The following is a 15,110-nucleotide window of genomic DNA, read 5'->3' on the forward strand; positions in this document are numbered from 1 at the left end:
GCAATCGTCTCGCAGGAGCCGAGTGTGTGATCGACCACTTCTTCTGACTTTTTTTGCACAATCCACACTTCATTTTTTAAAAAATATTATTATTATTATTATTATTATTATTATTATTATTATTATTATTATTAGTTAATCTTTAGTGAGATTCACAGCCTTTGAGGCTGGTTAATAGCTCAGCAGCTCGAGTCCTAACCAAGGACCTAGGAACTGTTAAGGTATCGTCGGAGGATGTAAGCTGTTCCAAGTAAGGTGGTTTTTTGTAGAGTCAAAATGTTCAAGTCCGGCAAATTTAGAATTTCTAAATAGCGGGGTAGCCCTTTGGGTATTGCTCCAAGGGCTCCAATTACAATCGGGACAACACACAATTTCTTTTTCCACAGTCGCTCAACTTCAATTTGCAAGTCCCGGTACTTTGTGTTTTTTTTCTTGCTGCTTATCTTCAATCCATGCATAACCAGGTATTGCAATGTCAATGAACCATAGTTTTTTCTTTTCAACTATTGTTATGTCAGGTGTGTTGTGGACCAAGTGCCTGTCAGTCTGAATCCTAAAGTCCCACGAGATCTTGATATTATTATTATTATTATTTATTGGTTAATCTTTAGTGAGATTCACAGCCTTTGAGGCTGGTTAATAGCTCAGCAGCTCGAGTCCTAACCAAGGACCTAGGAACTGTTAAGGTATCGTCGGAGGATGTAAGCTGTTCTGAGTAAGGTGGTTTTTTGTAGAGTCAAAATGTTCAAGTCCGGCAAATTTAGAATTTCTAAATAGCGGGGTAGCCCTTTGGGTATTGCTCCAAGGGCTCCAATTACAATCGGGACAACACACGATTTCTTTTTCCACAGTCGCTCAACTTCAATTTGTAAGTCCCGGTACTTTGTGATTTTTTCTTGCTGCTTATCTTCAATTCGTGCATCACCATAATTATTATTATTATTATTATTATTATTATTATTATTATTATTATTATTATTATTATTATTATTATTAACCTTGTTGGTTTGCCAGAGGGGAAGCGGAGAGGGGAATGAAGATTAGCCTTGTCTTCCACTGCCTGGTTTCCTCACGGCAATCTTCCAACCTTGCCAAGCTGGCTTTTTGAAGAAGTTTAAAAGGTTGTTCACGAAATTCATTGAACAAAAAAAAAAAAAAAATCCTACGCACAGAATTTCCCCTGAGGTAAACATTTCTGAGCGATGGAGATAAAAACTGCTGAACCATTTAAAAGCTTCTTTATGTTTGTAATATGCCTGAATTCGTGGAACCTCGGGAAGGAATTTTTTTTTTTTAGTTTATTTATTTTTTTTACTTATTTCCCTTGCTGCGATTTTTTTTCCTCCTCCCGGTAAGTTTAAAAAAAGAAAGAAAGAAAGAAAGAAATGAGAAACACAACCAAATCCTGCTCCTGATCTTGTGACTGGAAAGGCCTCACTCTGTGGCCTTGAGGTGCATAACTTTTCTGAGCTGGAGAAAAGCTGGATTTTCTTTCGGAATGACTTGTCCCCCGTTCAGATTTGAGTGGGAAGATTTTTAAAGATTTTTTTTTATTGCATATAAACTCTTGGAAAGGGGCGCATGGTGAGACTCTCACTGGCTTAGAGCAGGGGTCCCCAACTTTTTGGACCTCAGGGACCACTAAATTCATAATTTTAAATCCCGCGGACCACTAATATGATCTGACTAATGGCCGGCTGGGTGGGCGTGGCTAGGGGGAGTCATGTGACTAGGTGGGCGTGGCCAACTCAATGTCACTCACGTCGAGGGGCGCCTCGCCGGCCTCTACTCGTCCCTCCCCTCCCAGCCACTCCTCGCCTACCCGCCCAGGCTCCTTAGGGTCTCGACAGGAAGCAGTTGTTGGAGCTAAGCAGCCACCACGAGAAAGAGTTGGCAAAACAGCTCGGTTCAAATTGGATCTGGCCAAGAAGGAGGCTCAGCAGAAGCACCTCACTGAGGACTAGGAGCATAGGCTTTCCAAGCAGAGGGAAGACCTGCGGGAGTGCAAGGCCAGGTACTGACACCTGGAGGCTCAGTGAGCTGAGATGGTCAGCCAGTTCCAGGCCATGAGGCAGTCCCACTGGAACGAGGCTCTCCGGCTCTTCGCCACCAGTGGCCCTTCCCTCCAGCCTTCGCCCAAAGCCCCACACCAGGAGGCCGAAGCAGACCCCAAGTTAGAATTTCTGCCCCCCTCCGTCCCGCACAAGAAGACTCCAAAGGAAGAGACTCTCTGCAGCAACACAAACATTCATTGGACGTATCCGTCCCAGGGGCCGTAGTTTTGAGGACCCCTGATTTAGTGCAATATAAAAAATGCAAATAATTTTTCTGTGGACCACCAAAATTTTCTCACGGACCACCAATTGGTGACCGCTGGCTTAGAGCATTGGAAAGAAATGAATTCCTCTTGTCAGACTTCTAGAAAAAAACTAGAATCAGGCCAGATAGCTAGAATATGGTTTGTTTGTTTCTTTGCTTATATCCTGCCTTTATTTGTTTTTACAAATCACTCAAGGCGGTGAATGTATCCGACACACCTTCCTCCTTCTATTTCCCCCACCCCACAGGGGAGGTGGGTTGGGCTGTACCAGTTCTGTGGGCGTGGCATGGCTTGGTGGGCGTTGATGGGCGTGGCAGGGGAAGGATACTGTAAAATCTCCATTCCCACCCCACTCCAGGGGAAGGATACTGCAAAATCCCCATTTCCTCCCAATCAGCTGGGATTTGGGAGGCAGAGAATAGGTGGGGGCGGGGCCAGTCAGAGTTTTTACTACCGATTCTCCGAACTACTCAAAATTTCCACTACCGGTTCTCCAGAACTGGTCAGAACCTGCTGAAACCCACCTCTGGTTGGGCTGAGAGAAACTGGCCCAAAGTCACTGAGTTAATCACTCAGCTGGTTTTAACGGCTAAAGGCAGGACTAGAACTCCCAGTCTCCTGGTGATTGGCCCAAAGTCACCCACTCGGGTTTTCTGTGCCTAAGGCGGGACTAGAACTCACTGTCTCCTAGTGATTGGCCCAAAGTCACCCAGCCACTTTCATGGCTAAGGCAGGACTAGAATTCCCATCTCCTAGTGGTGATTGCCCAAAGTCACCCAACTGGCTTTTTTGCTTAAGGTGAGACTAGAACTCACTGTCTCCTAGTGATTGGCCCAAAGTCACCCAGCCACTTTCATGGCTAAGGTAGGACTAGAATTCACCATCTCCTAGTGGTGATTGCCCAAAGTCACCCAGCTGGCTGTTGTGCTTAAGGTGGGACTAGAATTCATTGTCTCCTAGTGATTGGCCCAAAGATACCCATCTGGCTTTCATTTCTAAAACGGGAGTAGAACTCATGGTCTCCCGCTTTCTAGCCTGATGTCTTAACCACTAATTAAGTGATTAAGTTGTTAATTACTCCTGAGGAGATCCCGATTCAAGTCTCCTTTCGATTTTAAGATTGCTAGATCTTACCAGTTATTTTCTCTTTTATCTAATTTATCTTACAGCGAGGTGATGGGTGATAAAACGAAGGCAGAAGCCGTGTCTGTTGCCTTGAGTTTCTAGAGACGAAGATCACAGTACAAATACCATTAACAATATAGGTAGTCCTCAACGTACAACCACTTGTTTAGGGACCGTTCACAGTTACAGCGGCACTGAAGACAGTGACTTACGACCAGTTCTCCCATTAAAACCACTGCAGCATCTCCATGGTCATGTGATCAAAAATGGGATTCTTGGCCATCGGAATGTATTTATAACTGTTGCAGCATCCTGGGGTCACTTGATCCCCATTTATGTCCTTCCCAGCTGGCTTCCGACCAGCAAAACCAATGGGAAAGTTGAATTAAGAGCTGTGGTGGCGCAGTGGTTAGAATGCAGTACTGCAGGCTACTTCTGCTGACTGCCGGCTGCCTGCAATTTGGCAGTTTGAATCTCACCAGGATCAAGGTTGACTCAGCCTTTCCCTCCTTCCGAGGTGGGTAAAATGAGGACCCAGATTGTTGGGGGCAACAGGCTGACTCTTTAAACCACTTAGAGAGGGCTGTAAAGCACTGTGAAGTAGTATATAAGTCTAAGGGCTATTACTATTTTCCTTCCTTCCTTCCTTCCTTCCTTCCTTCCTTCCTTCCTTCCTTCCTTCCTTCCTTCCTTCCTTCCTTCCTTCCCTCCCTCCCTCCCTCCTTCCCAGTGCTTATAATGCATTATTGCCAACTAACTCTGCCCACTGCCAGATCTTTGATCTTGACCGACTCAAGGTTGACTCAGCCTTTCCGTCCTTCCAAGGTGGGTAAAATGAGGACCCAGATTGTTGGGGGCAACAGGCTGACTCTTTAAACCACTTAGAGAGGGCTGGAATGCACTGTGAAGTAGTATATAAGTCTAAGGGCTATTACTATTTTCCTTCCTTCCTTCCTTCCTTCCTTCCTTCCTTCCTTCCTTCCTTCCTTCCTTCCTTCCTTCCTTCCTTCCTTCCCTCCCTCCCTCCCTCCCTCCCTCCCTCCCTCCCTCCTTCCCAGTGCTTATAATGCATTATTGCCAACTAACTCTGCCCACTGCCAGATCTTTGATCTTGACCGATTCAAGGTTGACTCAGCCTTTCCGTCCTTCCGAGGTGGGTAAAATGAGGACCCAGATTGTTGGGGGCAACAGGCTGACTCTTTAAACCACTTAGAGAGGGCTGGAATGCACTGTGAAGTAGTATATAAGTCTAAGGGCTATTACTATTTTCCTTCCTTCCTTCCTTCCTTCCTTCCTTCCTTCCTTCCTTCCTTCCTTCCTTCCTTCCTTCCTTCCTTCCTTCCTTCCTTCCCTCCCTCCCTCCTTCCCAGTGCTTATAATGCATTATTGCCAACTAACTCTGCCCACTGCCAGATCTTTGATCTTGACCGACTCAAGGTTGACTCAGCCTTTCCGTCCTTCCGAGGTGGGTAAAATGAGGACCCAGATTGTTGGGGGCAACAGGCTGACTCTTTAAACCGCTTAGAGAAGGCTGTAAAGATCTGTGAAGCAGTATATAAATCTAAGGGCTATTAATATTTTCCTTCCTTCCTTCCTTCCTTCCTTCCTTCCTTCCTTCCTTCCTTCCTTCCTTCCTTCCTTCCTTCCTTCCCTCCCTCCCTCCCTCCCTCCCTCCTTCCTTCCTTCCTTCCTTCCTTCCTTCCTTTCTTTGTTCCTTCCTTCCCTCCCTCCTTCCTTCCTTCCTTCCTTCCTTCCTTCCTTCCTTCCTTCCTTCCTTCCTTCCTTCCCAGTGCTTATAATGCAGTATTGCCAACTAACTCTGCCCACGGCCAGATCTTTAATCCTGACTGGCTCAAGGTTGACTCAGCCTTTCCCTCCTTCCGAGGTGGGTAAAATGAGGACCCAGATTGTTGAGGGAAAGAGGCTGACTCTGTAAACCGCTTAGAGAGGGCTGTAAAAGCACTACGAAGCAGTATGTATGTCTAAGTGCTATTGCTGTTAACAACTACAGGATTCGCTTAACAACTGCGGCCCCCCCAAAAAAAAAAGGTCATCACATTTCGCGCAACTCACTTAACGACAGAAATCCTGGCCCCGATTGCGGTCGTACGTTGAGGACTACCTGTATGTCAGTCAATCAGTCATACATCCCGCCACCTGTTTGTCATTTCTGCTCATTCATGAAAACCTCATTTGCATGTCCAGTAAATATGTCCCAAGCTTACATAAGGAAAAAATATGCATGTAATGGATGATGGGGGAATCGGGGTCGATGGGTGTGGATGTGAATTTAAAGCTTTCCGTTCAGTTTGTCCCAATGTTGGGATGATGTAGAAACGGGCTACGTTGATTCATGACCCCCCGCCCCCCAAAAAATCATGTTGATTTGATCATTTCTTGTGTCTCCTGCTTAGGAAAGAAGAACGGCGATGTGGACCGGAACTTCGATACCCTGGATTTACCTAAGCGATCTGAATCGGCCAAAGGTAATTCAAAGATCAGCAAACACTAAAGCAGCGGTCACCAACTGGTGGTCCGTGAGAAAATTTTGGTGGTCCGCAGAAAAATGATTTGCATTTTTTATATTGCACTAAATCAGGGGTCCTCAAACTACGGCCCCTGGGACAGATACGTGCCATGAATGTTTGTGTTGCTGCAGAGAGTCTCCCCCTTTGGGGTCTTTTTGTGCGGGTCGGAGGGGGGCAGAAATTCCGACTTGGGGTCTGCTTCGGCCTCCTGGTGTGGGGCTTTGGGCAAAGGCTGGAGGGAAGCGCCGCTGGTGGCAAAGAGACAGGGTGCCTTGTTCCAGTGGGACTGCCTCATGGCCTGGAACTGGCTGACCATCTCAGCCCGCTGAGCCTCCAGGCGCCGGTACCTGGCCTTGCACTCCCACAGGTCTTCCCTCTGCTTGGAAAGCCTATGCTCCTAGTCCTCAGTGAGGTGCTTCTGCTGAGCCTCCTTCTCGGTCAGATCCAATTTGAACTGAACCAGCTGTTTTGCCAACTCTTTCTCATGGTGGCTGCTTAGCTCCAACAACTGCTTCCTGTTGGGGCCCTAAGGAGCCCGGGTGGGGAGGCGAGGAGTGGCTGGGAGGGGAGGGGCGAGCAGAGGCTGGCGAGGCACCCCGCAACATGAGTGACATCGAATTGGCCATGCCCACCCAGTCACATGACCACCTAGCCACGCCCACCCAGGCGGTCATTAGGCAGATCGTATTAGCGGTCCGCGGGAATTAAAATGATGAATTTAGTGGTCCCTGAAGTCCTGTTGTAGAAGCAGATAGTTGAGTATTTAGCCTGGCAAGAGTCTGTCTGTAGGTGGGAAACAATAAAGAACTCAGCTTTTGAAGAATCATCATCTGTCATTCTTGGTTTGGGTCCTGACCCGTGGTGACTGAGGCATTCTGGGAATTGAAGTCCGCACACACACAATGTGATGGAATATCGTGTGGAGGTGGATTCCCGGGAGGGAGGGGCTGCATTCCAGACGAATAAGAGACAAACTCCGCCTAGATATTAAGTGTGAGAGAAAGAAGCTGAAGACAGCGCCTTCCTAATAGCTCCCAGAGTATATTGTAGATGCAGATAATTGAATGTTCAGTTCGGCATGATGTTGTCAACAGGTATGAAAAAAATGAAATAACTGGAAGAATCTCAGTGCATCATTTTTGGTTTTGAGCCTGATGGTTGGTTTCGGGATGTATTTCGGAACGCAGGGCTATAAAAAGATTTCTTCTATTTCTAATTGCTTTCCCCCACCTTGTAAATGTCTGCGTGGTTTCCTTAATTTTGTAATGGGGGTTTGCGGGATTTGTCCCGTTAAACAGGCAAGAATAAAATAACGGTTACTGATCTAGGTAACGCCAGCTCGGTGGCATGGCGTTTTTAATTCTTTTCCAATGAGATTAATTGCCAGCTCAGGCCGAGCTCCATTGTCAAAACCGAAAGGATCTAAATGAGGAAATGGATTTGATTTCGAGTGATATCGTGGCCCGCTGCATATGCGTGTTTGAAGCCCAACCATTGTATATTAATCTCTTTTTTCACATTAAGGTAAACTTCTAAGGCAGGATATTTTTCAACAAATGGAAATAATAGAGGTAAATCGTTTGAAGAATCTTTTGTGGAAACGAACAATGAAGGATTGTGCGTTGTATCTGTTGCTTAGTTTAAGATCTGTAAAAAAAAAATGCTTTGCTTGTGTCCTTCAAAAATGAGGAAGCTCTGGAGTACAGGGGTTCCTCGACTTAACGACCAAAATTGACCCCCAACGTTTCTGTTGTTAAGCGAGACGTTTGTGAAGTGAGTTTTGCCCCATTTGATGACGATTCTTGCTACAGTCATTCTTATCACAACCAGAAAGATACGTTAATCCCATTTTGCAGGAAAGCTTTGTTCCTGAAGTTCCGAAACTGGTCACTTTTTCATAAAATGTGCATATATAAAAAAAAAAAAAAGGACGACTGAGTCAAATTGATCTTAATATCGATTATAACCTTGGGGAGTTCAAAAGCAGTATGCGTACTTTTATTTCATTTCTTCTGAAAAGTCAAATTATTCTCCGTGAGGCTTTAATCGCAGTGGCATTTTTGAATAATATAGCAGCACCCTAGGTTCTTTAAACAGTTGTCGGTTTAAAGGACATTTTTGTTCCTGTTATTGAAGCTGAAGCAAACCTCCTCCCCCTCCCCAAAAATGAATTTTGGAAGTTGAATAGTTGGAAAATAGGAAGGCAAAGAAGCATATTGTTGTGTCCTATTCATGAAAGGACGGAATACAGAAAGTGTCACGGTTCCGACGGATGCCCAAATTAAATCATGAGCCTCGAGCCAAGCTTCAGAAGAAATCCAGTTATTTATTAGGAGCTTCATGTCGGCACATCAATCACATTCACCACGGAGCAGTTTCGCCGGATTATAAAGATCACTCCCCTCCTGTTGCTGTAGGTAACCGTGGGATACAGCCTTGAGAGAGATATGTCTGGAATGTGCATCTGTCTTTGGCTGCCGTGCCATTTCATCGGTTTCCCATTCCCCCCTTTCCTATGGCAACTTGAGAGCAGGGCAGGGATGCTTTGCGAGTTGACATTCGGCTCTTGACTTCTTCTTACTTGACTTCTTGACTTACAACTACAATTGGGCTGGGAGTTTGGCCATTAAGTGAAGCAGTTGTGAAGCAAATCATTGCATGACCAGATCCAGTTGTAGGACCATTTTAAACCCCACAGTCATTAAGTAAACTGCTTCACCAATTGACTTTGCTTGTCAGAAGAAAGGAAAATTAAAAATTGTGATTACTTGTCTTCAAAGCCCTGCAGCCATTGTAAATGGGTCATAGGTCACCTGTAGGCCGTTGTAACTTCAAACCATGGTTAAACAGCATGGTCGTAGGTTGAAAACTATCTGTAAGTAGAATTGTTTCATTCTGAATTCCATTGTCTTAATTGAAGCATTTGTTACTCTTTAAAATCACCCATTCTTTCAGAATAAAAAAATATAGTCTTTCGAAGGGTTTCTGGGGAAGGACCCAAGGTTTTGGAGACACGTATGAGGAAACAATTCATGTACAAAAGAGAAGGTCCAGGATTCAGCTTCGGCCTCAATGAAGCATCTCTCTGATCCCTGTAGCTGTCCGAGGTCCTGAAATCCTAACCTGCCCATCTCTACTGAGCCCCAAGTATCTCAGCGCTCAAAGTCAAGTTGGATCTGAATTTGACATAACTGGGTCACGTCATTGATCTGGTTTTTGCTTGGATCCCTCTACTGAATTGCAGAGATTTCATTTTACACCCTACCAGAAAGAAGTCCTCTCAGTATTTCTTTCCAGCATAGAACAGTAGTCCTTCCTTCCTTCTTGTTTTCTGCCCAAGTGTTCAGTTTCTTTCTTTCAGGAAGGTACCAGTCCCTCCCTACCAGTCATTCTTTTGATTTTTGTTTTGTGATCTGTTTGTTGTTTTTCTTCCTTTCTCTATCTTTTCCTTCCTTCCTCTCTCCCTCCCACTCATTCTGTCTTTTCCTTCCTTCTTCCTTCCTTCCTTCCTTCCTTCCTTCCTTCCTTCCTTCCTTCCTTCCTTCCCTCTGTTCTGTCTTTTCCTTTCTTCCTCCCTCCCTCTCATTCTCTGTCTTTTCCTTCCTTCCATCCATCTTTTCTTTCTTTCCTTCCTTCCTTTCTTCCTTTTCTTTCCTTCCTCTGTCTTTTCCTTGCCTCTTTTCTCTGTCTTTTCCTTTTTCCCTCCCTCCCTCTCATTCTCTGTCTTTTCATTCCTTCCTTCCTCCCTTCCCTTCGCTACTCTTCCTTCCTTTTTTTCCCCTTCCTCTCTTTTCCTTCCCTCTTTTCTCTGTCTTTTCCTTTCTCTCTCCCTCCCACCCTTCCTCTTACTCTGTCTTTTTCTTCCTTCCTCTCTCCCTTCTTCCCTTCCTTCCTTTCTTTCTCCTCCTTCTTTCTTCTGTCCTTTCTTCCTCTACCTCCCTCCCTCTCTCCCTCCCTCCCAGCAAGTGCTCCTTCCTAGTGCCATCTTCAGTTTTTCAGTTTTTCCTCCTTTCTCCCTTCCCTCTCAATCTTCCTTTATAACCAGAGCCACTTATTTTCATCCTCTACTTCTCCCGTCCTTCTTGTCTGTCAGCACTTCCAGTGCAGAGGCTGCTTATTCCAGGCCGCAGCAAAGTGCCTTCCTGTCTTTTAAAAACCAATCTGCCAAAATAATACAATCTCCTCTGAGAGGATCAAGGGACACTCCTGTCGTGGCAGAGTAGGACAGCCAAGCCAGCTTTTTTGTTTCTCCTCCAAGAGGGATGACAGGTCTTACAAAAAGAGCTGGTGATGGAGCCAGGAGGGTAGAAGTGCCAGTCAGACTTGCGGCCACAAAAACTTGTCAGAAGGACAAACACGATAATCTGAACGAGGAGCAAAGAAAGCATCCATTCCCATCCTTTTGTGCAGAGGTGGATAGAACAGACAGTTTGAGCAGGGGTAGAATTTAGAATAACAGAGTTGGAAGGGTCCTTGGAGATCTTCTAGTCCAGGGGTCCCCAATCTTTCGGACCTCAGGGACCACTAAATACATAATTTTAAATCCCACAGACCACTAATACGATCTGCTAATGACCGGCTGGGTGGGCGTGGCTAGGTGGTCATATAACTGGGTGGGCGTGGCCAACACGATGCCACTTGCATCGAGGGGCACCTCGGCAGCCTCTACATGCCCTTCCCCTCCCAGCCCCTCCTCGCCTGCCCCCCCAGGCTCTTTAGGGCCCCAACAGGAAGCAGTTGTTGGAGCTAAGTAGCCCCCATGAGAAAGAGTTGGCAAAGCAGCTCAGTTCAAATTGGATCTGGCCAAGAAGGAGGCTCAGCAGAAGCACCTCAGTGAGGACTAGGAGCATAGGCTTTCCACGCAGAGGGAAGACCTGCAGGAGTGCAAGGCCAGGTAACGGCACCTGGAGGCTCAGTGAGCTGAGATGGTCAGCCAGTTCCTGGCCATGATGCAGTCCCACTGGAACAAGGTCCCCCCGGGGCTCTTCGCCACTAGTGACGCTTCCCTCCAGCTGGAAGGAACATCTCTAACCTTGAGCCAAGAACTGATCTTGATTCATATTTCTTGAAGGAACATCTCTAACCTTACTTTTTGTTCTATCTCTGGATTGTTTAATCTCTTCTCCAAGCTTCCAAGTTTGGTCCTTCTTTCCCTCCTTAATGGTTCTCTCGTATCTTTCCCAAAATCATCTCTGCATTCCCCCCCCTCCATTTACTGGGGTTTAAACCACCACTCATCGTCCAGTAGACCTGGTTGACCGTGCTTATTCTGAAGATCTCCTTTAACCCTAACCCAGAAGATCTAACTGGCCTCCACCAGCTTGAAGAAAGTTTCTTTTTGTGTTCAAGGTTGAGAATTCCCACCAGGAGTGCTTAGGGCTTCATCGTTCTATAGTTTTCTAAGTGCATTGTTCATCATAATCCTGCATGATGCTCATAATATAAACAAAGGACTCATAATCCCTTATCCATCTTGCCTTATGTCAGTAGAACTTTATTATCTTAAATAGAAAAAGCACTTTCCCTCCTCCTCCTCCCCCTCCTCCTCCTCCTCCCCCTCTTCTTCTTCTTCTTCTTCTTCTTCTTCTTCTTCTTCTTCTTCTTCTTCTTCTTCTTCTTCTTCTTCTTCTTCTTCTTCTTCTTCTTCTTCTTCTTCTTCTTCTTTTGCAGATCTTTCTTTCACCTCCCCATTCATGACACGACAAATTTCTCTTCTTCGTTTAGCTCAAAAACAATAGATGGCTTCACTTCAGCATCTGAAGTTTATATGTCCACCGAGAGATGCTTTTGGGTGGGGCGGATATGACTTGGATAGGAAATTATAATTCTTCCTGACTATCCAAGCATTCACCAAACATCGCCCCCTCCCTCCCCGATTCCCGGGATGCAAATTTCCCAGGAATGCTTGATTACCCTACCCTAGTATGACTCAAGAAGCACAAACCGAGAATATATGTGCGGGGGGAGGGGGACAGGAATTTTGCAGGCTTCTAGTCCATTGTGCAACCGTATGGAATGGCTTGAATATGAAAAAATAAATAAAAAGTTTTGAAACCACTGAAATATTATAAAGATTGCTTAAATCCGATACGGGAGGCTCAACTTTTCAGATGACTTCAGCATTCTGGTTTGAAGGTTTATAAAATCTCCAAGATTTTTATGCGGCCCTAGTTCAGCCCTAGTGGATTGTGATTTCACTGAACTAGGGCTGCATAAAAATCTTGGTTTACATAGGAAGAACCTGGCTAAAGATATGTATGTATGTATGTATGTATGTATGTATGTATGTATGTATGTCTATTTTCTTACTCTTTGTAGGTTTTATGTGTGTTTTTCTTTTAGCCAGGTTTTTCCTATGTAACCAAGATTTTTCTACAGCCCTAGCTCAGTGGAATCTCATCCACTCGATTCTGGGCTTTTTTCTTCTGGCAGCCAGCAGGCCCTGTGCTGCCTAGTGAGAGACTTATATAGATCTATTTCTGGCTCGTTAGCCATCATCAGTAAGCCACACCCACATCTCATGTATCCTCCCTGTAAAGGTACACTATCTATTTTCTTACTCTTCGTAGGTTTTATGTGCCAGAATCGAGTGGATGAGATTCCACTGAGCTAGGGCTGTAGAAAAATCTTGGTTACGTAGGAAAAACCTGGCTAAAAGAAAAACACATATATATATATGTATATATATTCCTTTTAAAAAAAAAATACATGTTGCACTTCTGACCCCTTAATTAATAGCCAGCTTAATTGATTCCAGGCATAGGGAATGGGGAAAATATCAGCAGTCCTGATTGAGGTGTGGTCAGTATCTCTTAGGCTTCATTAAGCTGTACAGGGTGGGCACTACACTTAACTACAGGGGTGGGCTGCTGGGGGTTTTTAGAGTTTCGGGAGAACCTCTAGCTAAATTTCTGTGCAGTTCGGAGAACCCCCTAATCCCACTCCTGGCTGGCCCCGCCCACCCCACCCCACCCCTCGCAGGAGTCCCCACGCAGCCCGTTTTGGATGCAGGTAAGTGCAGGGTGTGCACGGAGGCTCAGGGAGAGCGAAAAACGGACCTACTGTAAGTTCGAGAAGGCTGGAAATGGGCCTCCAGAGGGCCTCCGGAGCCTGGGGAGGCCATTTTCGACCTCCCGGAGGCTCGAAGAAAGCCTCCTGAGTCTGGGGAGGGCAAAAAGCCCCCCCGCCCTCTCACCATGGTGCAGGAGGCCGACTAGGCCATGCCCACCCAGCAACGGGGCAGAGAACCCCTTACTAAAATTTTTGAAGCCCACCCCTGGTTAAGTAGAACATGAGTCTGTGCTCAACCCACCCTTGGAAAGGACAACAGCATGATGGATTATGATGAATTATGTGTCATGAAGTCATTGTCAACTCTTAGCAACTGCATCGATAAATGTTCTCCGTGACAATCTGTCCCTAACAATATTTGATGATGATGATGATAGTGGTGTTTCCACTGCAGTTAAGTCCCTTCACTTTGTTCTGCTTGTCCTTTTCTCTTTCCTTCCATCTCTCTCAGCGTTACGAACTTCTCGAGGGAGCTGGATCCTCATCTTGATGGATGCCTTATTGGCGTTAAATGGTTTTCCTGCTAAATCTGTACAGATGTTCCTTTTCCTGCCCTTTGGAAATTCTTTCGAGATTTAAGTGCGACTCCGTGCAGTGCTAGGAGTCTCTCAAGAAGAGAATTGCAGAGAATTGGTGTGTGTCTGTGTGTTATTGGAACTTTTAAACAAGAAGATAAAAACTAATGCAAACTACTAGAAGGGGAAGGGAAGGAAAAGGAGGGAGGGAGGGAGGGAGGAAGGAGGATGGGCAGGGAAGGAAGGAAGGGGAAGGGAAAGGAAAGAAATGAAAGGGAGAGGGACAAGGAAGGAAGGAAGGAAGGGGAAGAAAAGGGATGGGATGGGAAGGAAAAGGAAGGGAAGGGAGGGAAGAAATGAAAAAGAGGGAAGGAAGGAAGGGAAGGGAAAGGAGGAAAGAAATGAAAGGGAGAGGGACAGGGACAGGGACAGGGAAGGAAGGAAGGAAGGGGAAGAAAAGGGAAAGGAAAGAAAAGGAAGGGAAGGGAAGGGAGGAAAGAAATGAAAAAGGAGGGAAGGAAGGAAGGGAAGGGAAAGGAGGAAAAAATGAAAGGGAAGGGAAGGAATGGGAAGGGAAGAGAAGAGAAAGGAAGGGAAGAGAGGAAAGAAATGAAAGGGAGAGGGGCAGGGAAGGAAGGAAGGGGAAGAAAAGGGAAGGGAAGGGAAAGAAAAGGAAGGGAAGAGAGGAAAGAAATGAAAAAGGGAGGGACGGGAAGGAAGGGAAGGGAAAGGAGGAAAGAGGAAAGGGAAGGAATGGGAAGGGAAGAGAAGGGAAGAGAGAGGAAGGGAGGAAAGAAATGAAAAAGGGAAGGAAGGAAGGAAGGAAGGAGAGAGGGAGGGAGGGAAGAATGAAAGGAAGAAAAAATGCAAGAAAAGAAAAAAAAAGTTGAAGGAAAAATATATAAAGGAATGGCTTCCGATATTCTTTAAAGCAGTTACAAGTGCAAATACGTTTTAACCTCTCTTTCTAAAGTTACATCCTATCCTTCTTCTTCCTCTCATCTTTCCTGTCTAATCATCAAAACCATAAATCAAAAGTCCCTTTAATGTCATTTTTATGCAAAAAGCCCAGGTGTATTGCAGATCTTTTTTTGTGTGTGTGTGCGTGTGTGTTTGAGGGGGAAAAAAATGGCTGCCTGAGTAAAATATCTTTATTCATAGAGAGAGAGAAAGGGGCCGACCTGGTGGTTATTAGCTTAACGCTGGGGATTTGCAAACTCCAATCACCAGAACATCTGACCTTCCTTTTCTTGCTTGATAAATAAAACTAGAATTGGATTTCTTGTTCTTTCTTTTTTTCTCTGATAATAAAAAATGATTCACGTACACACACACACACACCGTTGAGAGCAGGCTTCACATGCTTGCCAGCTCTGGTTGCGTTGCATAGTTTATTCTCACCGCAGCTCTACAACAGTTGCCTTGTGTCCTTTCCCTTTAAAAGGCTGGGGAGAAACAGAAGACACCAAATGAGACCTAGACCCATTTCAAGGAGGGGTTTTTTTTAATACATTTTTTTCCTTTAATATACATAAGTGTTTAGTCAACAGT

The 15,110-nt window shown here is 45.4% G+C and overlaps 1 protein-coding gene across 4 annotated transcripts in view; it reads left to right on the forward strand.

Annotated features, from left to right (window-relative positions):
* Positions 1–15,110, forward strand: part of ARVCF (ARVCF delta catenin family member) — a 190,190-nt gene that overhangs the window by 139,890 nt on the left and 35,190 nt on the right. For 3 of the 4 annotated variants that reach the window (XM_070951414.1, XM_070951416.1, XM_070951418.1), the window contains exon 8: positions 5,860–5,931. The exons of the other annotated variant lie outside the window; for it this stretch is intronic. In XM_070951414.1, the coding sequence (XP_070807515.1) occupies positions 5,860–5,931 (72 nt within the window). The remainder of the gene's footprint in view (positions 1–5,859; positions 5,932–15,110) is intronic. 4 annotated transcript variants of the gene reach the window in all.

Source organism: Pituophis catenifer, unplaced genomic scaffold, assembly GCF_029215685.1.
Source record: "Pituophis catenifer annectens isolate HBS135680 unplaced genomic scaffold, rPitCat1.0.hap2 SCAF_10, whole genome shotgun sequence".
Taxonomy (NCBI): domain Eukaryota; kingdom Metazoa; phylum Chordata; class Lepidosauria; order Squamata; family Colubridae; genus Pituophis; species Pituophis catenifer.